Source organism: Diadema antillarum, unplaced genomic scaffold (assembly GCF_040938485.1).
Source record: "Diadema antillarum isolate AM-2024a unplaced genomic scaffold, OU_Dant_1.0 scf00000158, whole genome shotgun sequence".
NCBI classification, from domain to species: domain Eukaryota; kingdom Metazoa; phylum Echinodermata; class Echinoidea; order Diadematoida; family Diadematidae; genus Diadema; species Diadema antillarum.
This window is the reverse complement of record NW_027271047.1, coordinates 175,962-200,239: the sequence shown is the minus strand read 5'-3', so window position 1 is coordinate 200,239 and position 24,278 is coordinate 175,962. Positions and strand designations below refer to the sequence as shown.

Sequence of the window (24,278 nt, the reverse complement as noted above, 5' to 3'; positions counted from 1 at the left end):
ATATTTATCATGATGAAGGTGTGAACAATGCAATTATCTTTAACAAAATGATTACGGTAAAGAATGACACTTAGAAAGAATCAAAAGCCCCCTGACAGAAGGCCTGATCTGTATAGCAAAATATGGTAAGAAGAATACAAAAGTGTAGGTGGTGATATAGCAGTATAGTGAGCCTACACGTGAGTAAACGACAAATATGAAATCAAGTTTTACATTGAATGAAATAAAGATATCATTAAGAGGGGTGAAGGCTCAAGTTTGAGTTTCTTCAGTTTGTCTCCCTCTACAAATGGAAATCTTTCTTTCTATCATTCATCCTATGCCTTGTCCGCATTGGACTACTTAACAAAGCAATGTCGGAATCTTGGGTATGTGTTTCATGTTCATCGTGTCACTGCCGGCAACCAGGGACAGCCTGGTGGTAGTGTCGCTGCCCGGAAAGCAGTAGATGACAGGTTCGAGTTCGAGGGAAAAGACGAGACGACATTAAAAGAGAGAAGGCACGCCAAAAGAGGTACAGGATCAAGGAAAAACACTAAGAGAGAGAGAGAGAGAGACAGAGAGAGAGAGAGAGAAAGCAAGAGTGAAAGCAAGCGCAAAAACAAAAACAATATATAGTTTGAATGCTGTTCACGTGCACATCATCACATACAGAGAAGCAGACGCTATATTGTATTTTCGTATCCTTGAAGATGTATCAAAATCAATACAGCCGGCTTTGATTGGAACTTACACTATGTATTTGCATGTCGTCGCTCAAGCAAGTCTACTCGCGCCTTGCGAACGCTGCCTACAATTCTGAAACTGAACTAAGCAAAATAATGTTCATTTTTAACTCTCTATATTTTCTTCTGAAATTCCGAAATACTAGATTTCTACTTTGATATTGATTTCGCTTCGAACTAGGAGACGACGACCACGCCAACACAATCTAGAACCTACGTGTGGTACCGAGCGGCGTAGTTTACAGGCCTACTTTCTGTTTGCTGTACACGTGCATCAGTCAGACCTCAGCACCCGATGATTCGCTCGTATTTATTCAACTCGTATGAAAGCCCGCTCGAGGCTTGCCTACGTAATGAGCTGCGTAAGGGGATTTTGTTCTTGGACTTTCGGCAATAAAAATACACCTTATATTCTCAAATATGGTATCAAATTCAAGGAAAATATGTAAGATATCGTCACATGATACTTAAATTATTGTGAATGAAAAATATCATATCATATCATATCATATCATATCATATCATTTGAGCTTAAAAAGTGATGAAAAAAAAGGAGTTCGTGTAGTACACGTTCAAGACTTCCGTCTCAATGAAAATGCATTATTTTGGTAGTCCATCTCTTCATCTTTGTATCCATGTAAATATCTTGATAATTTGTTGCTTAATTCGGTCAGGAACCAGTAAAATCTTAAAGCCCCACCCCAGGGGGGATTGAGGGGTGGTTGTGATCACTCTCGTATAGCACTGAAGGAAGGGAAAAATGACACACCTAGTCATGATGGATGCAGGGATGAAAGTGTGTATCTTTATTCCGGTATAAATCATACCGAGTCTCAATAATGATCATATTAATCGCAATCAACATAAGTATCAAACACTCCTTCTCATCAAGACAACGTGAATGACACATGCAAACTGCTGATATGAATACCTGATTCTTCATCAGTGTAATTGACAATTTATACCTTGCTCAATATGATGCTTGATTTATACCTCAAAGAGTCTCTAAAGTCAAAATTTAATTAAAACACTTATACTCATAACAATCATTCTTAGCATTCCTTTATAGTAAACGTAATCAACTAAGCTTCTCCTTTAATAAAGCAATCTAGCTTTACCTTAATCAGTCATTTAATATATTAATGATTCAATTAAATAAACGCACTTCAATGTCATTTGATTAATCTCTGTTTGTATCCATGAATCGAAACGCAATCAATAAAATACTTTTAAATCTAAAACTGGAATGCATTCACTTCTCAGGCAAGAATTGTTTTAAAAGCAAGAGGGAAAACTAGCCATCTTTGTTCACTGCAAAACAAATCTAACTTCGTTAGTGTTCCTTTGTTTCTCAAAAAGCCAGGTTTCTCTCTCTTTCCTGCTCGTTTCTGTATTTTGCTCCTCTGATATTACACAAAAAGCTTCGGTAAAATCCTTTACAATATAAACTTTTACAACATGTGAGGTGATCCCTGCCGTCAGACAAAAGCGAAAGTATTTCAAAAATTTCTCGACAGTCGCTCTGAGGACCAAACTTTGGGACGATCCCTGAATAATTTCCTTTTAGTTTCTTTATCCAAAAGTGAAAAACTGAGGAGCTGGGAAAATGAGAGAGGTACTGACCACCAGTATAAACACACCGTCCATAGAGCTAGTGGTCAGCGCTCTGGCCGATAAGGTGTGGAGGTTGCTGCATGAGTCATCCAGACTGTGTTCACATTGGACCTCCATCTCTACATCTACACTCTAAATACGTACACTAAATTACTTCTCACTGTTTCTATCTTGCACAATACTACAATGCAACTCTGTAAGCATTATACAAAGTATCCATTTATATTTGGGTTTCCATTCAGAAAGCATAACATCAGTTACTGTACTTAGCAATCAATCCCAAGAGAGCCGTATCCATAATAAGGTCAGTGGACTCTGGTGCGACGCACTGTCTCGCAGAGTGTACACTCGCCGTTCTACTAGGCTTTCTACATGGGATGGCCCAGCCTATGGCTCGTTCACATTCGCACAAGTAGCACTTAATCCGGAATTAAATCAGCTTATGTTGTAATTTCAACTCTTACATGATGAAAACTACTTAATCACTACACAATTATAACATTAACACCATTTCTATTATTCACCAACACTAGCATACCAGTCATGTCCAATTGATTATGAATATAAGAACGACCCAAGTCCAATTTTTGGCCAAATTCACTTTGACATGGGAAATTGTAGCTTATGCATGGACTCATCTTGTGTGTAAATGATAAGTCCTAATTACCCCCGGAAGTGCCTGAAATAAATGAGTTAAATCTTATATGAATGTAAGAATGAAGGACTTGGGTCATTCTTACATTCATATTATAGCGCCCTCTCTCGTCCTTCTCTCATCTCTATAGCAGAATATCATGTATATGAATCAAAGAACGACCCAAGTCCATATGAATCAAAGAACGACCCAAGTCCATCACATAAAATGGCGTCTCCACAATTAATGTTAATGTTAATTGTCACAATAATATATGTTCTAATTTGTATATACAATGTTGCCTTCCCATCAGAGTTAAATAGAATATTATTGGACAAACAAAAAGATATGAAGTTTTTTTTAGTTTACTCGAAATGGTCTTCCATGGACTTGGGTCGTTCTTATATTCATATACTCAATTGTAAGTGATAATAGGTCAATACAATACATCAATTCAATAACTTCACTGAGAACATCATCTTTAATCCTAATTCCTCTTTTATTGAAGGAGGAATCGTATAGTTTAACTACAAAACACTAAATATCATAGAATTCACCAAATTTACCCATCAGAAAGAATGATTTAGAATAATTGAATGGAAATAGGAGTAAGATTTGTTACCTGAAGGAAGGGAAAAATGACACATCTAGTCACGATGGATGCAGAGATGAAAGTGTGGAGCTCAAAACCACATCCATCGTGATATATGAAGGCATTTTTCTCAGAATTTGAAGAGACTGGGTAAACTCCACTCTGATTTTAGGGGTGGGTGAAATAAGCTTGGGAGGGTAAATTTTCCCATTTGATACCAATGCATATATCGTATGTATTTATGTATTTATGCCAAACTGTTACGTCATCATCTATACCTCCACACCCACTTAAATCCTTACAATCTCAGTCGTTGTTCTCTCAATGTCCTTACTTGTAGTAGGTTATAGTTGCAACATGTGACCTTTCAGTGTTTTATTCTGTATTTTATATAGCAACATTTGATTTGATCTTGTTCTTTTTAATCGGATCCCCCAATTATAATATAGTCTAAAGATATCTGTACTTGTGCTTCCCCTAATCTGATTTTACCACGGGACCTGCGGCTCTATACAAGCTTGCTTTTACGCAGGCCCCATCATATTTTTCGCATTATGATCTCAGTTTAACTCGCATGTATACAGACCTTGTGTATACCAAGACAAACTTTTGAACATTCCGGTGAAGTTCTATTTTGAATTATGTTCTGTATAGATTTCGTATCAATTTACTTTATATTGTGATATAATTTTATGTGAGAAATATGAAAATTAATTGAAATGAAATGAAATGAAATGAAATATATCTAGAAACTTCCAAAAAATTAGGGGGGCCTGTTTTCTGTACTCTTGTTGGTCTCACAAAAATATACGTCGATGTCAGTGCTGGTAAGCTTGAAACCATGCAATTTCAAAAGTAAGTTCTCTCATTGGACAGCGCTTGCATTCAGCACTTGCATTACGTCATTACGCTGCTACGGTTTAATGCCACGTGTGACCGTGCACAGTGCATGCTTGCATACAGGCACGCGTGTAGTTCTGTGCTTCGGACTTGCGTGGTACGCGTGTACGACAGACTAGAAGCTGGGTACAGCGCGCGCCAGTCGCCGAAATTACACCCTTTCCCGCCACTGTACACTTTGTGTGGAGCATACTTCCGGCTTCGGAGTGAATTTTACAGACATTTCAAAACATGCTTGCGTCTCCTTGACTTCAATACATCATGAGCATCTAAGTTTCCTCTCTACTAAAAAGCCAACATCAGAAACAACAGTTTCTTAATCCGGTCAGGAACCAAAAATGAACTTTAGACGACAAAATCTTCCGTGAAAAGCAGGTAAAATTTACACAAATTCAACTGATTATATGGTCATGATAAGAACCGATATTATAAGCAAAATTGGTACCAAAAGAAAGATCAAAGTCTTGATAACAGCTTACCGTGACATGTAGCCATGATGAATATATGTACAAGTTACTACACTGTGAAAACCATAGCCCTGTCAAACTCTCGCAAAATCTCGCACGTACGAGACACCTTTCGAACGCAAAGATCGTCAATGAGACTGACGAATAGATCTTGCCGGATCGGCTCATTAGCATATGTGCTGCGGTCTGACTGTGCATAGACAAGAACAAGAACAATAAAGTGTGTTTTTCCTTTTGTATGCTAGCAGCGTGGAGACGATTAGTAAAGTTCATCAAGACAAAAGTATGAAAGACTTGACCGACGAATGAAAGCTCACCCTCTCTGAGTGACAGAATGAAAGAAGCTTCCGGCAGGACAGCAGCCAAGCGGAACAATGCGAGTGGAACCGCATAGATAATACAAGCAGAGTTAATAGCACACATCGTGTGGTTTACCAAATGAGACTTTTAATCCATACACATCTCGCAGAGGGTGCGCTGGCTGCGGATTTTCCCCGACGCGAAAAACAAAATGCATTTAGCTGAAAAATCACATACAATGTATTTGCTCAAGATTCCCCAAAGTAAGCAAACTCAAACTTTTAGTGGAAACGATGGCTACGTTAATTAGCTACCAGTACATATCATTGTCAGTTTCTTCAGTGTTATTGGTGTAACAAATTATGGTACCACAAGAACTTAAATGACCAATGTTTTTTTCTCGCTCTTCTTAGTCACCGATTGGCGACCATGACATGTCAGGACTATTAAAGGTCGCCGTTCGGCGACCATGGCACGTGATGAAATTTAAAGGGCCTGGACTGCACAGTTCTAGTAGAGGTGAGGATTTATCTGTTAATGTTTTCTAAAGACATTTAGAAACTACTCTATGAGGTGTCAAAAAGCATGCAGTTCTAAGGAGTATCAACAGTTTATTTGATGAAAATAGGTTTTGAAATGGCTGAGGTATCCAAAAACAAGGTGGAACAAAGAGACCCTAATAAAAGGCGTGGCCTGTCGGCTTTTATCATCATCTTTTTTTTTTGGGGGGGGGGATATCTCAGCCATTTCAAAACCAATTTTCATCAAATAAACGTTGAATCCTTCTTGTAATTACATGGTCTTTTATAAATCATTAGAACTTTCTCGTTATCTCACTTTAAATCGGAATATTATAAACCTGAATCTCCGCCTCAACCAGTACTGTAGAGTCCCTCTAACTTAAAATCTATGTCTCGCGACTTTTTGATGGTTTTGTGATGCAGGGTTACATAATATGACTTGAATATGACGTCCATAAAGACGTCATAAAGACGTCAGAATATGGCGTCTTATTTTACTTCTTGTGCTGGTGCAAACTGTCGACCTAAGACGTTAATATATGACGTGATATGACGTCTGTTGCTACGTAAAAAAGACGTAAATTTGACATGATTTTTAACAGTGTCTGCTATTAGGGCAACTCTCATAACATTTGAAAGGATGGTACAAATATCCTGTGTAGCGAAATAATACAAGCAGAGGGTCTTGAAGCCAGACTACGCTTGAATAAAGACCTCGGACTTTAATGGTTCATTTTCCATCTGAGAGCCTTTGAAGAGAGAGACGTTAGAGCCTCTGGACTTTGGATCTGAGAGACTTTGGAGCCTCTTTGCTAAGTACACACTTCTCCAGAGTATGTTTTCCCCCAATGTTTAGATTTAGGTCAGGAAAGTCAATATGAGGTGAGTAATACATCATTTTAGAGCTTACGGTCTGCTCTTTCAGAACCTGTCCTTAACTAAAAATCCATTTACTGGAGTCTCTTTATGGTTTTGTGTGTTATTTAGTCACATATAAACAGAAAGTGGTTGATGAAATCTATACAAATTATATAAAGAAGTAAAGGAAACATTCACACCTATCAAAGAAAATTTGCACGACGGTCGATTTGATTTCAAAAACAATTGATTCACTTTTAATATATACAACATTTTTATTGGTAAGAAAGGTGGAAAAAAGGGAAAATTCACGTAATAAATTCGAATCATTGTCACACATACCTCTAATTAAGTTACTATAAAATATAAAGCTAGTTGACCTTTTCTATTGTTACTTTCCTCTCCATGTTGTTCTGTTATTGTGCATCAACACTGATATATTGAAGATAAAATGAAATACTTTGTTACACTGACATAAAGTCAATATTTTCCAATTACACAAAAAATGTGATAGATTTATTCCAATAGCAACACAACAACTTCTCTTTTATCGTGCTTATCCGAAATCCTTGAAAAGATTCTCATACAAAAACAACTACTTCAACATTTAAATAGAAATAATATACTCAAAATTCCGCTTGTCCTCCAAAACATTCAATGTAATTACCGATCAAAGGTTGAAGTCTTTAGAAAACGGATTACACACAGGTTCGGTTATGGTAGATTGACATAACGTTTTCGATATGGCCAATCATAAATGCCTGCTGAATATATATATATATATATATATATATATATATATATATGTGTGTGTGTGTGTGAACCTGCACCTCAAAACAAACAAAAAGTCGCCAGACATGAATTTTTAATTAAGACCATATTCTGAAAGAGCAGACTTTAAGCTTTAAAATGATGTGTAACTCAAAGCAAATGGACTCTCCTAACCTATCTAAATATTGGAAAGAAAGCACAAACTCAGGAAAAGTGTGAACTGAGAAAAGAGGCTCTGAAGTACAGTGTCTATACTCAAGCGCTTAATCTATACCAAATCGTGGTGGCTGTGCGATGAATGAGAAAAAAAAACAGGAAGCAATCCACCAGAGTAGCAACAATGAAGAGATTATCAGATTAAATTGAAATTAAGCATGCCTCATTAACACATTCTGTCCATAATTAATGCCAACTTTCAAAGCAGTAGCACTATTCTTTCAAAAGTTATTAGAGTTGAAAGCGAAGAGTGTGGACAAGGTTTTTCAGAAATGAAAAAGGGATTCTAAAGACACATCTAATCACACTATTCTACCAAAAATGTTCGAGATAAACTGCTAAAAAACCACACTTTCCTGCCCATTTTATGATAGCAAATTTTAGCTTAATGTAAAAGAAGACCCGCTCTTTCAGAAAATATGAAAAAGTCAAGTTCGGCTAGGTTGAACCATTTCACTTATTTTCAGTCCTCACGCAAAATCAGTGCGTGCGACTTTATGTTCGTTTTGAGGTGCACAGTCATATATACACACACACATATATATATATATATATATATATATATATATATATATATATATATTGCAATAGGTATTAACGGTTCCTATATCAAATGGTTTAAAAATTATTCATCTGACCAAAGAATAGTAACTAGTATATGTAATTGTATCTCTGAAGAACTGACTATTGGGCTAGGTGTGCCACATAAGGATTCCATAATCTTATAGTGTCCGTTGCTCTTAATAATTTTCATTAATGAATTACCTGTTGTATTTAGTCCTTGTAAAGTGCATGTATATGCGAATAAACTAACCCTAATCCCATTAGAATACGTAGGAGATGTTTCGAATAGAATTTGCTCCTGTAAAAAAGGGAAAACAAAACAAAACAAAACAAAACAAACAGGAAGTGTTTGATGAAATCTATAACAGTATGTTGAAGTAAAGGAAAATAAGGAATTCACATCTGTCAATAACAAATAACACGCCAGTTGATTTGGTTTGAAAACAACTGTCATAATTCACTTGTCATAGAACAGGTTGAGTAGGGAATGTCAAGGACGGTAATACTATAATATTTTAATTGGTAAAATGATAGAGAAGAAAAGGGGAAAATCGCGTAACAAATAACAATTCGGATCATTGTCACACATACCTTTGATGAAGTCACTCCAATATATCGAGCTAGTAGAGCTTTTCTGTTGTTAATTTCCTCTCCAAATTGCTCTGCTATTGTGCAGCAACACTGATACATTGAAGATAACATGAAATACTGTGTTATACGGATGATATTATTCAAGTTGCCGGAGTGCCAGTTTAGACACGTAGACTTTCAAATAGCACACGCAAGTTACTGTTTGTTTATGTACCGACACAACCACATTATATAAACGACAGCATACCTCAATAGTGCCCTCTTACACGGAGTGTACAAATCCAATGACAACCGGGTTCCCCTATTTCATCACTAGGGCTGCGGTTATGCTTGATGTTGTCATATTGTTGAAGTAAGCCGGAATTGCGTACTTTAGTAAGCGATTCCCTGGGTTATCGCGAGCGCATAGTCTAATACGTGACCATGCAAAATAGAGTGATTTCTTCCTCCTTTTCATATTCTCCTTTTTAGTTGGGCATACAGGGTACCACCATCAGGACATCACCATATCATACAGAAGCATCATTTCTGCCTGGCATGAAATAAAAGAGAGGAAATGCCTTTCGTTGCCTAATCGCTGAAATTTCGAGGTAATGAAATGGGCTTACGAAACGTACTGGGTAAGCCATGGTGGTTGTGTATTTTATGTGAAGGGGTGCTCTCAGAGCCCTATCTGTCTAAAAACAACAAGAAGAACAAACAACAAACTAAGAAAGAAAGAAACAAACAATCAATCAATCTAAAAGCCCATCTAATTTGCCCTTTTCTTTTGGCATTGGAAGAGGAATTTTAATGGCGCTATTCATATATTTGGGTAATCTAATGCGTGTAAAAAGTAAAAATCATAAAAGACGATGGTTATACACTAACTGCTCAGTGGGAATGTTGAGGATAATTGTTCCAGTCTTTGTGGGATTCATTTTAGAGTACATTATATGTCTATTATTGTGTGAAATTTTGTTTACTTTTAGTTTTATGAACGGGCCGTTAACGATCGCCCGGTCACTATACAGGTATGCTAATCTGGAAACATTAAAGTGCACAGTACTTGAATATGAGACCATTCTGAAGCAAATTATATATATATATATATGAAGAGTTTGTTTGCAAAAACCGACAAGTCCACATTTGCCAAATGGAGATATTTGCGATTAACTCTTTATGTGCTACGTTCGCACCTCCGACTCAGTCGACGGCGTGCCAACTTCGCATATTCTGCTCAACAAACAAAGCCGCCAAGACCGATCGATAAACCGCTAATCACGGCTAATCCCGTGGCACAATGAAAGCGTTTCCCGTGCTTTTGTTCCTCTCATATACGGCTTGCATTCTATGTGGTGATTGACTATTAAGCGATGTTCCCAACTAGATTTGCTCGTACATTCTAAGTTTCTGTCACCGTTTAAAGATAATAAAGAGTAACTGTTTGAGTCAAATTCCGAGACTAAAACTGTGATTTTAAGTAATATGGTACATCACTATTGAGCACATGATGCTTGGGGAGCAAAATAAATCATATCTGACCAGTAAAGTGTCCATTTAGCTAGCACCTTCAGCATCGGTGGTCGCAAAATAACGGTTAGTTTTTGAACGAAGAAAATTGGTTGTGAGTGTGATTCACGAGAATTTCATTGCGCCATCTCGTGGTCAAGCTGCGCGCAGTCACAAATTCGGTTTTCCGGATACCACTAGAGATAGAGTACTTCGCAGCAGCAGCAGTTACAGCATGCATGCAAAGAGCCGTGACATCGACACAACACGATCTTCACGCACAGCTCGGTGAGATCGCGCATACGCTGCACTACGTTGTACTACGTGCAACTTCTTGGCTGGCTTCATTCGTTCGCCCCTACTACTGGCCTACCGGTTTACCGTCCGTACGCGTGTAGGTAATCGGCGGCGACAGCGCAGCAGCACCTCCGGTACCGGAAGACCAGGGGGGCGTTTCATCAACGAGTTCGTCGGAGTTTTCACCGACGAATTTGCTATCAGCCAATCAGACCAAGAATTTCATTAGCTTTTAACAGTTGTCAGTGTAAATCCTTGCGTCTGATTGGCTGATAGCAAATTCGTCGGTGAAAACCCCCGACGAACTCGTTGATGAAACGCCCCCCCCCCCCCCCCCCAGCACTGTAGCCTACTGGGCCATGGGAGTCACGTCCAGCTACTACACTGACTGCGCTGCATATCGCATGCACCGATGTCGAAGGGATAATCGCCCATCGGTACGTATTTACGACGGAAGATCGACATTGAAAACAAGGAGGTATACTCTCTCTCAAACCTCCCTTGGTGAAACAGAGATCATACGGTACGCCCACTTTGATTAGAAGTAGGGCCTCGATTTGTTCTTACAGCTCACAGAAGTGAGTATCCTGCAGTGTCTCGGCAGAGCAATTATGGCGATGCTGTACCTGTAGGGTAACTAGCCTAGGGTAACTATGAGAGTCGAGTGTAGCTAGTTATACAATGTAGCTGTACTGTAGGGCCAATGACAATGTTACAAAGGTAGGGCCTAGTTTACTGAGCTAGTCAAATCTGTTTTTGGAAAACGCTTACTAGTATTAGTAATACTAATCAATGAATGTTAGATTAGGCCTATCTATGTCATGATGTAGCCACCAACGGCCGACTCAGTTGAAGAGGTAATCCATCACTCATCAGCCTTGTTTTGTTTATTGTGCTAAGCTAAGCCTAACTATAAAAATGTGGTGTGACCTACGCGAGTATACACTTGTACATTGTCATTGGTATACTCTTTAACCTTACTTGTATTAGTTATATGGTTCTGCACAGTATCTATAGCCGGAAGAAGAAGAAGAAGAAGGTAATAATAACAAGGGAGTTGAAACTTGTACTGGTAATTGTATTCTGGAGTCTTGGTAGCCTGACCAGACACCGTGCAATAGCAACTTACACTTGCACGTGTAACTCTTACAGCGACAGCAGGGCTTGGTTGAGTTTTGGCTGGAGTGGCGGCTGGTTGTGGTGAAAAACAACCAACCGACGTCAAACAACTATCGCCAATTATTTCATTTTTTTTTTTTTTTTTTTTGGGGGGGGGGGGGGACAAACATGTTCAATTTTTTATTACTTTTTTTATGATGGTGGAAATCCGGCGAATCTGTCTGATAATGGCCCGCACAATAATACAACTGCACTCTCAGTCTTACTACTCATGGGATTTAGTATTTGCCTTTGGCTTCTTGGTTATTAGTAGTAGAATTATAAATAGCAATGTTAGAGACCGTTTAGTTTAGCTCTAACGTGTTATAGTAACACACGCCTTGTTACTGCAGATTTAACAGGAATAGCGCCACCTTGTGGTCGAATCTGAAAACGCATATATCTCGCTGGCATAATAGGCAGTACATATAAAGAGAAGACAGGACTTGGCTGACAGAAACGGGTGAGGGATGCTGTGATTGTGACCCGGGGGAGGCGCACAATCTTTCAACCTGCTTCTTCTGCTTTTCCCACTTTGTACCGCTTTTCCAGCTTTTCACCTTTTCTGCTCGGTAATCATGTAAGGATGTAGAACAGACAGGCAGTGAAGAATTCATCGTGTTGACCTTCATTGATGCTCGATCGTGTCTCAAGTGTCCAAGTGTAGAAAATAGTGAGTCAGACGTGAAACGATGCATTAAAGAACACAGTGGACAATACCACAGCACAGTTACTTGATTGTGATTCGCTGCAAGTTTGTGAGTACCGTACCGTGCCAGAGCAGCGCAAGTGTGTACAGAGCATCAGTGTGTGTGATGATCGGATGATGAAGTGTGAATGGAAGTGGAAATCGGGAGACGGATCGGCGGAAGAGTGGCGTGATTAGAAAGAGCCAACCCAAGATTACACAAGGTGCCCGGGTATCATACATTGCAGCATAAAAAATAGACAGTAGCAATTAACCAGCAGCTACATTTCAGTTGAAAGATTGCCTCGTTTGGAGAATGAGACTGTGTAGTGACAGAACTGATTGGGTGGAAACATGTCAAATGAGTCTCAACAGGAACGGGATCAGAGGCGACTTTAAGTGGATACAGTGAAGTAATTAAACCAGTCCTACCAAGTACAAGTAGGCCTATGGCTAGTTAGACATCTAGATTTAGTCTTGGAATATGAATGATGAAAGGAAAGAAAGTCTAACTCTTTCAATGTAAGGCCAGGACTAGTCTAGTACCTGTAATCGGTACTAACGTTAAAGTGATCAGTGTCTTGGAACAGATCTGCAATAAGGCCAGGACTAAGTATTAAAGTGAAGGAGTCTTGGAACGGATCTGCAAGAAAGGCCAGGACTAAATGCTAAAGTGAAGGAGTCTTGGAACAGATCTACTAGTATAGTGCTACTGCTAACTAGTACTTGAGGCTAGGACTAGATCTAAGTACTTTAAGAGCAGGAGTCTTGGAACAGATCTGCAAGTATACAGGCCATGACTAAATGCTAAAGTGAAGGAGTCTTGGAACAGATCTGAGTATTAAAACACAAGGCCAGGACTTTACTGATTATAGTCGTGGAACAGATCTGCAAGTAGGGCCAGGAATAGAAACCACTAAGTACTAAAGCGAAGGAGTCTTGGAACAGATCTAAGTAAACACAAGGCCAGGACTCTACTGAGGATAGTCATGGAACAGATGATCTTCAACTAAGGCCAGGACTAAGTATTAAAGTTAAGAACTCTTGGAACAGATCTGCAGGTAAAAGGCCAAGACTATATTAGCGAATAGATGCCGACACAAGGCCACATTGACTAGCACCTAGTCTATGGTGGAGAGTCTTGGACCGAAAGACTAAAAGGAGAAAAGGTCTGGAAATAGATCTTATGTTAATGTGAGAGTACTGTTAAACCCAGTCCGAACCGGATAATGACTGCAATTGGATAGAAGGTGGTCTTACTCTTACAACTTCATGGCAGTATGGACTAGATCTACATCTGGACCGTCTGGATCTTAGTGTTGGAGGACCAACTGTTTGTAGAGCCTTGGAATAAGAAAGGATCTAGAACTCTACAGCTTACGAGTAGTCACAAGCAAGGATAGGACTAATACAGTACACAAATTGCTTTGGTACCAGTAGGACTACAACTGGAAGCCAGCTTGGACTAGATCTACAGTCGACAGTCTAGTATTGAAAGGAGTTGGAGGACCAAAGCAGCATAGTCTTAGATGATATTTTATTAAGCAAGGCCAGGACTACAGAAATCCTGAAGGACATTACTTGCAAACATTACAGTGTAAATGCAAGGCCAGGATTAAACAAATTTTGGATAAGACTTGATGAAGCAGTACCAGGACTAAGAGTGAAACAGGCTGGAAGCAAGCAGCAAGTTTCGAGGTTTAGTTCACGTTTACTTATTTGGGAGTAAAGTGACTTTAGACAGCCATTCGTAAAGATGGATGAGCAGACGTCGGATGACTATCCAATGTATCATCAAGACCCATACATGCCTCAACCATCGAGTCCACTCAGGACACCAGAGAGCTTAGATACAGGCTTTACAAGAATGCAGCCGCTTAATATGCATGCAAATGGAAACGCACGTGAGGAAATGTCAGCACCAGCTAGTGCTGCAGGAATGGAAAATGCAGCAATGTTGTCATTTCTACAGCAACAGAATCAGCTGATGAGGATGCTCGTTGAGCAAAACATGAAGGCCTCTCTGCCACAAAAGCAGGTGAAACCATTCACAGGAGACCCACTACATTACCACTCCTTCGTGCGAGCATTCGAACATACCATCGAAGCTAAGACTTGCAGTGACTCGGATCGGCTGTATTATTTGGACCAATACACATTGGGGGAAGCCAATGCCATCGTGAAAAGCTGCATGTACGGCCAAGACCAGACTGTGGCCTACAGAAAGGCGAAGGATTTGCTACGAAGGAAATTTGGCAATAGGCAGCTCATCGTAGAGACAATGATGATGAAAGCAGTGCAATGGCCTGACATCAAACCAGAAGATGGAGAAGAACTCCATCGCTTCTCGATTTTTGTAACTGAGCTGCACAATCTTGCCAGGGACCTCAACATGGAGTCAGAGGTCAACCACTCTCACAACATAAGGCTGATCATTGGAAAGCTCCCATACAAGCTGAGGGATAAATGGAGAAATCGAGCAGATGACATCCAAGAGGAGAAGCAAGGCAACATAACCTTCGATGATGTGGTGTCATTCATCGCCAAGCAAGCAAGGATTGCAACGAATCCGGTGTATGGGAATCTGAAGTACCAGGCTAAACCACCAGCAAAATTCGTAGGCACAGGCAAGGTGTCTGCAAGTGCAGGCAAATCAAGTTTCAGCACATCGGCGATGCCTGCAGCAAAAGCAGAGAGCAAGAAGGAAGTGTGCTTGTTCTGCAGCAGAGGGACACATACTCTGGCTGATTGCACAGTGCTCGCATCCAAGCCATATGAAGACCGCCTGTCATTCTGCAAAAAAGAAGGTCTGTGCTTTAGCTGTCTTCAAGGTGCTGCCCACTTTGCAAGAAATTGCAAGAGGAGATTGAAGTGCAGCATTTGTAGCAAACTACACCCAACAGTGCTGCATAGGGAGTGGAAGGTGGATCAACCTAAAAGGGAGAACAACTCGGCTGGCACTCAGCAGCAAGCTACTATAGAACCGGAGGCTTCTGCCACTATTACACAGCAACAACAGAATAGTGAGAACAAAAATCAAGCGGTGGCATCAAACACAATTAAGTGCAGCTTAAACACAAGTTCACCAGGAAATGACACCTTGCCAGGCATTGTGCCTGTCAGAGTACGCTCACAAAGGACAGGTGTGTGCACAGAGACATATGCGTTCATCGACTCTGGCAGTAACGCGGTCTTCTGCACAGAAAAGCTGGCAGCAACGTTGAATGTGCAAGGCAAGACGATCAACCTCCACATGTCTACCATGACAGACGAAAAGATTACGACCAGCCAAGTGTTAAGAGACTTGGAGGTTATGGATGTGCAGGGACACAACATCATACGACTGCCAGAAGTTTACTCACAACAGTACATACCAGTAGACAAGGAAGACATTCCTAGGCAAGAGGATGTGCAGAAGTGGCACTATCTGCAGAACATCGTAATGCCTTCCTTAGAGAAGAGGCGCACGTTGGATTGCTAATAGGAAGCAATGTTCCGAGGGCAATGGAGCCAGTAGAGGTGATAAGCAGTGAAGTTCCAAATGGGCCCTTTGCATGCAGAACAGTTCTTGGATGGCTGGTGTACGGTGTATCAAGGGATGGAGCTAAAGGAAACAAAATCCAGTCTCACAGAGTGAAGGCTAAGGCCGACATTGACCAGCAGTTTGAAAGGCTGTTCAATCAAGATTTCAATGAAAGGATCATTGATGACAAGGAAGAGAAGTCACAGGAAGACTTGATCTTCATCAAGAAGGTAGAGCAGTCGATGAAGCTGGAAGATGGTCATTATGAGATAGCTCTTCCCTTCCGTAGAGACGATGTGAAGTTGCCGAATAACAAACTTCAAGCAATGCAGCGAGCAGGCCACTTGAAGAGAAGGTTTGAACGACAAGCAGACTTCAAAAGGGAATACACTGACTTTGTAGACTCCATGATGAAGAAAGAGTACATGGAGAAAGTACCTGAGGAAGAAATACAAAGAAATGATGGAAGAGTGTGGTATCTTCCCCATCATGGTGTGGTACATCCTCAAAAAGGGAAGCTGCGGGTCGTCTTTGATTGCTCAGCTGAGTATGGAGACTTCTCTCTCAATAGGGAGCTGCTACAGGGGCCGGATCTTGCAAACAAGTTGTTTGGAGTATTGACCAGATTTCGTCAAGACAGAGTGGCAATGCAAGCAGACATAGAGGGCATGTTCTCACAGATCCGTGTACCAAAAAGAGACAGAGACATGTTGAGATTTCTGTGGTGGGAGAACGGCGACATTGAGCGACCTTTGACGGAGCACAGAATGAAGGTACACGTCTTCGGTGCTGTATCATCACCATCATGTGCCAACTTTGCCTTGAAAAGGGCAGCACAGGACCAGACAGGTAGCTTCCCAGATGAGGTCATTCGTACTGTGCATCGAAACTTCTACGTCGATGACTGTTTGTGCTCAACACAGAGTGTACAGGAGGCTGAGAAATTGGTGTCAGACTTGACAGAGATCTGCAGAGGAAGGGGATTTCGTCTGACGAAGTGGCTATGCAATGAGCCAGAGGTGCTAGCCAAGATCCCAGTGGAGGAAAGAGCAAAGAGTGTACGAGACTTGAGCTTAGATGTCAAGAATGAGATCACCGAGAAGGCACTGGGTATCGTGTGGTCTACAAATGAAGATACGCTGGGTGTGACAATCAATCTGAAGGACAAACCTGAGACAAGAAGAGGGATTTTATCCACTGTTAGCTCTGTGTATGATCCCATAGGATGTGTAGCACCAGTTGTGTTGCCAGCAAAACAGTTGCTCCAAGTGCTGTGTAGATCTCGGTTGGGCTGGGATGCCAAGATTCCGCCGGACTTGCTAAGGAAATGGCACACCTGGAAAACCGAACTACCAAGGCTGATGGAGCTCAAGATGGCAAGATGCTTGAAACCGCCAGATTTTGAGCCAGATTCAGTCACCCTGCATCATTTCTGTGATGCCAGTGAAAAAGGCTATGGCAGCGTCACATATCTGCGATGGAAAAATGCAGAAAGGGTACAGATGAAGTTTGTGACGAGCAAAGCTAGAGTTGCACCACTGAAGGAGGTGTCTATTCCTAGAATGGAGTTGACAGCAGCAACTGTAGCGGTCAGAGTTGACCACATGATCAAGCAAGAGCTCGACATCTTGGTAGATGAGACCTTCTTCTGGACTGACAGTATGACTGTTCTTGGCTACATCAATAACGACACGTCACGATTCAAGACATTCGTAGCGAACAGGGTGGCAGTGATTCGAGATGGATCCAAACCAAACCAGTGGAGGTATGTGGAGTCTTCACTTAATCCTGCCGACATGTGTTCAAGAGGAATCGAAGCAGATAAGTTTCTGCAGTCAGATGTCTGGAAGGAAGGCCCAGAGTTCCTCCAAACACCAGATGAGGAGTGGCTGACAAGAAGTGAAGTCTCGCCAAGCAATCTGCATGTTGAATTGGAATTGAAGAAAACATGCCTTGCCACGGAAGTGACCAAAGAGGAAACTTTCAATCCCACAAGTGAACTTATCCATCACTACTCAGACTGGATGAGACTGAAAAGGGCAGTGTGCTGGTTGAGGCGATTTGTGAAATGGATGAGTCAGAAGAAGGAGCAGACCACTTCCCAAGATGAATCCCTGAAAGGGAGACTGACACTTCAGGAAATACAAGCTGCAGAAGCAAAGATTGTGGGTTTTGCCCAGAGTGAAGCATTCCCATGTGAAATTGAGGGACTACAGAACGAAGGCTCAATTCAAACAGCAAGTAAAGGAGAACGGAAAACAAGGGTGAAAAGAGCAAGTCCTATCTATAGACTTGACCCAGAGCTGGATGAGGGCCTGCTGAGAGTTGGAGGAAGGCTGAGTCGAGGTTCACTTCCCATGAATGTGAAACATCCTGTAATTCTCCCTAAGAAGAGTCATGTGTCAAAGTTGATCCTAGAACACATACACAAGATGTCAGGGCACAGTGGGAGAAACTACGTACTAGCTCGACTTCACCAGAACTACTGGATGCCAAGTGCAAATTCTGCCGTCCGGAAGATAACGGGGACCTGTATCCAATGCAGACGTAACCGAGCAAAGGTTCTTCAGCAGAAGATGGCAGACTTACCAGCTGACAGAATCAAGCCCGATGATCCTCCATTCACAAGGGTAGGCGTCGATTTCTTTGGCCCACTGGATGTGAAGAGAGGACGTTCAGTTGTGAAAAGATATGGTGTGATGTTCACATGCCTTGCAGTCAGAGCAGTGCATATCGAGAAGGCTGACAGTCTCGGTACAGATTCATGCATCGCAGCCATTAGAAGGTTCATTGCACGGAGAGGTGCAGTGCAAGAAATGAGATCTGACAATGGCACTAACCTGGTTGGAACAAAAAGAGAACTGAAACGAGAGATCGATGCATGGAATCAAGCACAGATCAATGATGCACTGCTGCAACACAACATACAGTGGAGCTGCAATCCTCCTGGGGGCTCACATCATGGCGGCGTCTGGGAACGACAGATACGCACGGTGAGAGAGTTGCTGTTTAACCTTGTAAAGCAGCAAACACTAGATGACGAAGGTTTGCAGACACTCCTTTGCGAAGCAGAAGCCATCATTAATGGGAGGCCCATTACCAAGGTGTCAGATGACCCGACTGATTTAGAAGCATTAACTCCAAACCATCTGCTTCTAATGAAGTCACAACCACAACTACCACCAACGGTGACCCGAGAGACTGATGTGTATGCCAGACGAAGATGGCGTCAGGTGCAGTACATGTCAGATCTGTTCTGGCGCAGATGGACGAAAGAATATCTTCCCCAGTTGCAACAGAGGCAGAAGTGGGTGGAGCCACAACGCAATCTCCAGGTTGGTGACTTGGTGCTGCTGGTGGACCAGACATTGCCACGAAACACCTGGTTGCTGGGGAGAGTGACGCGCACACTACCAGATGCTGAGGGCTACGTTCGCAGCGTAGAAGTGAAGACAAAGTTGGGTGCTTATACGCGGCCTATCAGCAAGTTGTGCCTTTTGCTGGAAGGAGATGTGTAATTAGTTGTGGGATCCTGTATTTTGTGAATTATTTTGTGCATATGATGTGGTGCGAGCCAAGCGCCGCCACAAATAGATTTGATATGGAAGTTGGACCACAGCTGTATGTTTTGGAGCATCAAGCAGGATAGCATGACGTTTACATGGAGCGTGTATGCAGCAGGATCAGTTATGCAGCAATACAACAATTTGTGAATCGCGTGTTGAAATAGTGTGAATATTGCTTGCTTCAAAGATAATAGCAAATGTATAGTAGGTGTGGTGCGAGCCAAGCGCCGCCACACTCTTAGTTTGCCGTGATTTTGTGATCAACGGGTATGTGCCATCTCGCATTCAACATAGTTTGCTCAAGTGCATTATAAGGACACTCCGAACCGTGTGACGCACAATGGACATATGTGGAAACAACAAATTAATGGAACTTGAAGAAAATTGGACATGTTAGACATATACAGACAGAGACTGTATCAAGCTGACTCGTATAAGCTTCAAGCGATATTGGACTTCATGGCCGCAGTTGCATGAAGAGTACGAATGTAAATGGTTGCATTTGTTGTGTTTAAGCTGAAATAACAGTGGTCAGACATACAAAGATCCACTCATAACAGAGAAAATTCTGGTGTGTAACACAAGGTAAAGGCAGTTGTGTTATTTGTTACACATTTGTATTGCATTTTGAGTCACAAGGTGATTATGAAAAGGAGTGCTACACCAGTTGACCACTAGGTACATGTTTTGATGCTTAAAAGAAGAATATTTCTTTGACTAGTGGATATCTCTCATGATACTGCATCATATGGATGTGTTAAGGTATGTGTGCATTTTTTTGAGATGACATCAAGAAAATATAGCTCCAGTGGTAATTTGCTCTTTAGGTGCAGAGTAATAATTTGCCAAAAGTGGTATATGAGATAAGAGTAATTGCATAATGTACACTATGTTACAGCAGTGAACATATTCAGTTCAGAAGCAAACTGAAAGTTTGAGTTTTTTGGCAAAGAGACGCCCAGTAAGTAATATGTCTTTGGATATATTTTGTTTGATCTATGCTCACTTCAGTGTGTGAGTCATTTGGTGTAATGCTTTATGACATACAGGTAATGGAACAGTTCAAATGATACTGTATGATATTATATGTTTATGTTATGCTGTGCAGACATAAATTTGATTCAAGATTCAAGATGGAATATAAGAGGTTTGGTACAGATGTACAAAGAGAAATATTCCCAAATCGGTCAAGGTGTTAACCATAGAATTTGGTATGCAAACCATTGGCTTTGGTGTAGTATGGTTTTGGAAAAGTGTGAAGACAAAAGTGTATTTCATAATTGCAAGTGTATTGCATTGTATTCTCATTTTATGGGGAGTTGTTGCAGTTTTCTAGTATAAGATAAGTTTAAACAGGGTTTTGTGAGATCACAAAGTCAGAACAAGAGAGATAGAAGCAGTGGTATACTATCAAGGTATATTTTATTGTTTCAGAGTCAGACAAAACCAAGTGGTGATTTGTTGTTCTGATGCTGTTTGCTTTATGCTATTATCGAGGTACAGCTTGGTACATAAATGTCATGAATAGTGAATAGTGTAGTATGCAAATATGTTCATCAGGTGATAATGTTTGTAGATTTGGTGTTGACAGGTGTTGGTAGAAGAGAATCAAAGGTTTAAAAACGCCAAAGGAGGATTCAAATGCATAATGAAAGTTTTTGTATTTGAACAAAGGTGGTTTGTTGTTATGGACAAACATGTTATCTGGTATTCCGTATATTTGTTGCATTAGAAATTGTTCCTAGTTGTAGAGTGACAAGCTGAGTTTCAAAGGATTTGTGCATTTGAGGTTGGTCGTGTACATTGTATAGAAATACTCTCTAAAACATAAAAGCTAATTCAGAGAAATTATGATTTCAATCACTTGACGATTGATTCTAGTAAAAAGAGCAGCAGGAGGTGCAAGTGCCTTGATTAAATACATGCCTTGTATTGAGTTGAGTAGGATGCTCATCAGTCAGAACAGTTTAAAGTGCCAAACTCAAAGGAGCATTGGGTTATGTGTTTTATATTAACTTGTTCTAGTTTGTTTCATACTATAATGTATGCATGGTAGATAACCATCTGTTCGTATTTGAATTTGTTACTAGAACATTGAAGTGTTTTGTAGAAATCTAAGTGAAGTTTCTTCAGCACAGATAGTGCTTGGTTTAATGGGGATACCATTTGATTACATATTGTTGGTTACCATGGTTTCAAGGAAACAGAAAGAGGTAATTTTCACCGGCAAGCGTGTTGAAAATTAAGGGGCCGGAATGTTACTGCAGATTTAACAGGAATAGCGCCACCTTGTGGTCGAATCTGAAAACGCATATATCTCGCTGGCATAATAGGCAGTACATATAAAGAGAAGACAGGACTTGGCTGACAGAAACGGGTGAGGGATGCTGTGATTGTGACCCGGGGGAGGCGCACAATCTTTCAACCTGCTTCTTCTGCTTTTCCCACTTTGTACCGCTTTTCCAGCTTTTCACCTTTTCTGCTCGGTAATCATGTAAGGATGTAGAACAGACAGGCAGTGAAGAATTCATCGTGTTGACCTTCATTGATGCTCGATCGTGTCTCAAGTGTCCAAGTGTAGAAAATAGTGAGTCAGACGTGAAACGATGCATTAAAGAACACAGTGGACAATACCACAGCACAGTTACTTGATTGTGATTCGCTGCAAGTTTGTGAGTACCGTACCGTGCCAGAGCAGCGCAAGTGTGTACAGAGCATCAGTGTGTGTGATGATCGGATGATGAAGTGTGAATGGAAGTGGAAATCGGGAGACGGATCGGCGGAAGAGTGGCGTGATTAGAAAGAGCCAACCCAAGATTACACAAGGTGCCCGGGTATCATACATTGCAGCATAAAAAATAGACAGTAGCAATTAACCAGCAGCTACACGCCTACTGTTATGTTAGTAGCCTCGAGTAAACTTCTAACGTTAGATTAACTATACACAGCCCAGTTGCTGTACGTACGTAGCGCCACAGCGTATTCACAGCATCTGGTCGGGCTAACGTTAGATTTAGGCCCTAACAATAACACTTTTTTTTTGTTAGATCATTCTCCATCTCTTAATGTTTTTTTTTTTCCCCGGCTAGAATCGTAGAAATAAACATTTCGCATGGTAGGACCTAGCGCCCATTCATATGGTGCAGACCAGAGTACCACCGAATAGTCCATTACCAAATTATCTGGTATACCATAGCCTACTGTATTTCTACAAATTCTAACATAGTTCGGTGTCATGTGCTGGGCGTCGTAGCTGATGACAGTGTGCACATGGACGAAAGATGGACGTGAATTTCATACTTTATATGCATGGAGGGAGCGTGACATTACAACTGTATGTTACAATAAATCACTAAAGTTACACTAATGTAGACCCTCTAGTTGAAAATATTGAATGTTAGATACACCCTACTCCTGGTTACAGGGTCTGGGAATGAGAGGGAGTAGAATCAGCTGGTTTTATCACTTTTCAACCCAATTTCCCGAAATAAAATTAACATGTAATAATCTTCCAAACAAATTCTTTATTGGTGAATATATCAGATTTGTACCCGCTTATGCCCAGTCGAGTAATTTTCAACTTCATTTCAACATTTTTTCCTTGATTTCTGTTCGCGCATTCCGTATCTGTACCACCTAGCTTTAGAAAGGAATCAGCAAAAAGTAATTGCCATCACAAAGACCTGTTATCTACCTTTGAAAGTGGGTGGTGATTATGCAATGAGACACGAGTCAATTGTTTTCGTATCGGCTCAGCAGGTCCTGTTTGGCACGTGCTTCAAACATTTTTGAGCGGTGGCTTCCAACAGAGATCAAAGGGAATAACTTTGTTGTTATTCCATGTTTAAAACCTCCTTGGTAGTACTTACTAACCTTGCATCCTTGGCTGTAGTAGTAAAGCTGTTTACTAAGTAGTCGTGACATTATATCTAGCTAGGAACTAACATGTAACTTGTTAGTGCTTGTGGAGATATAGACCCCTCTACTGCACTGTTGATAATTTCATCCTATCCTAATCAGATCTAACGTGGCGACTGGTTGACAGCTTGCAATCTACAATCTTGTAGGCCCCACCTTGTGCCTTGTACAGTTGATAGTTAGAACCAAGTATACATGCATTTGAATAGTTTCTACATTTCTAGATGTAGACCTATACTATGATTTAATTTTTAGAAGTAGAATCCAGTGTCAGTGAGTGGCCGTGCGGTCAGCAACCATTTCAATGTTGTAAAACTCTGGAATGACCTGCCCCTGAAATTGCATAATTATTATGGTATCTTCACACTCGGCTAATCCACTAACGTCATACCCAAGCCTAGTTCTTGACATTTTTTTTTTTTTCAAATGGCTATAGTTGTTCGACGTGGTTTAGTTTTCACTCCAACCAGCTGCCACTCAAATCCGACTAAGAGTCCAAGACTCCAGAATACAAATGAGCTATGAGTAGGCCTAAGGTTAGAATCTACATGTATATTATAGAAACCTCTAACTGGGAGAGCTTGTGTATGACCAGAGTGGATTAGCTGAGTGTGAAGATACCATAATAATTATGCAATTTCAGGGGGAGGTCATTCCAGAGTTTCACAACATTGAAATTGTTAATGCACAGCCACTCACTGACACTGGATCCTCCTACTTCTAAGAATTTGATCGTACATCTAGAATTTTGGTAGAAACTACATTTGTATTTGAATGCTTACATATTGTCAATCATGAAATTGAACGTACTAGATTCTACGTGTAAGATTATCTTTTCTTTTCTTTTTTCTTTTTTTAACCCATAGTTGTATTTTTACTTTTCA

General features: G+C 40.7%; 1 protein-coding gene across 1 annotated transcript; it reads left to right on the top strand.

Annotated features, from left to right (window-relative positions):
• Nucleotides 1-15,891: 15,891 nt before the first annotated feature.
• LOC139722140 (uncharacterized) lies at nucleotides 15,892-19,428 on the top strand. The gene has a single exon (XM_071633453.1). The coding sequence runs from the start codon at nucleotides 15,892-15,894 to the stop codon at nucleotides 19,426-19,428; it is 3,537 nt and encodes a 1,178-aa protein (XP_071489554.1).
• The last annotated feature ends 4,850 nt before the right edge of the window (nucleotides 19,429-24,278 follow it).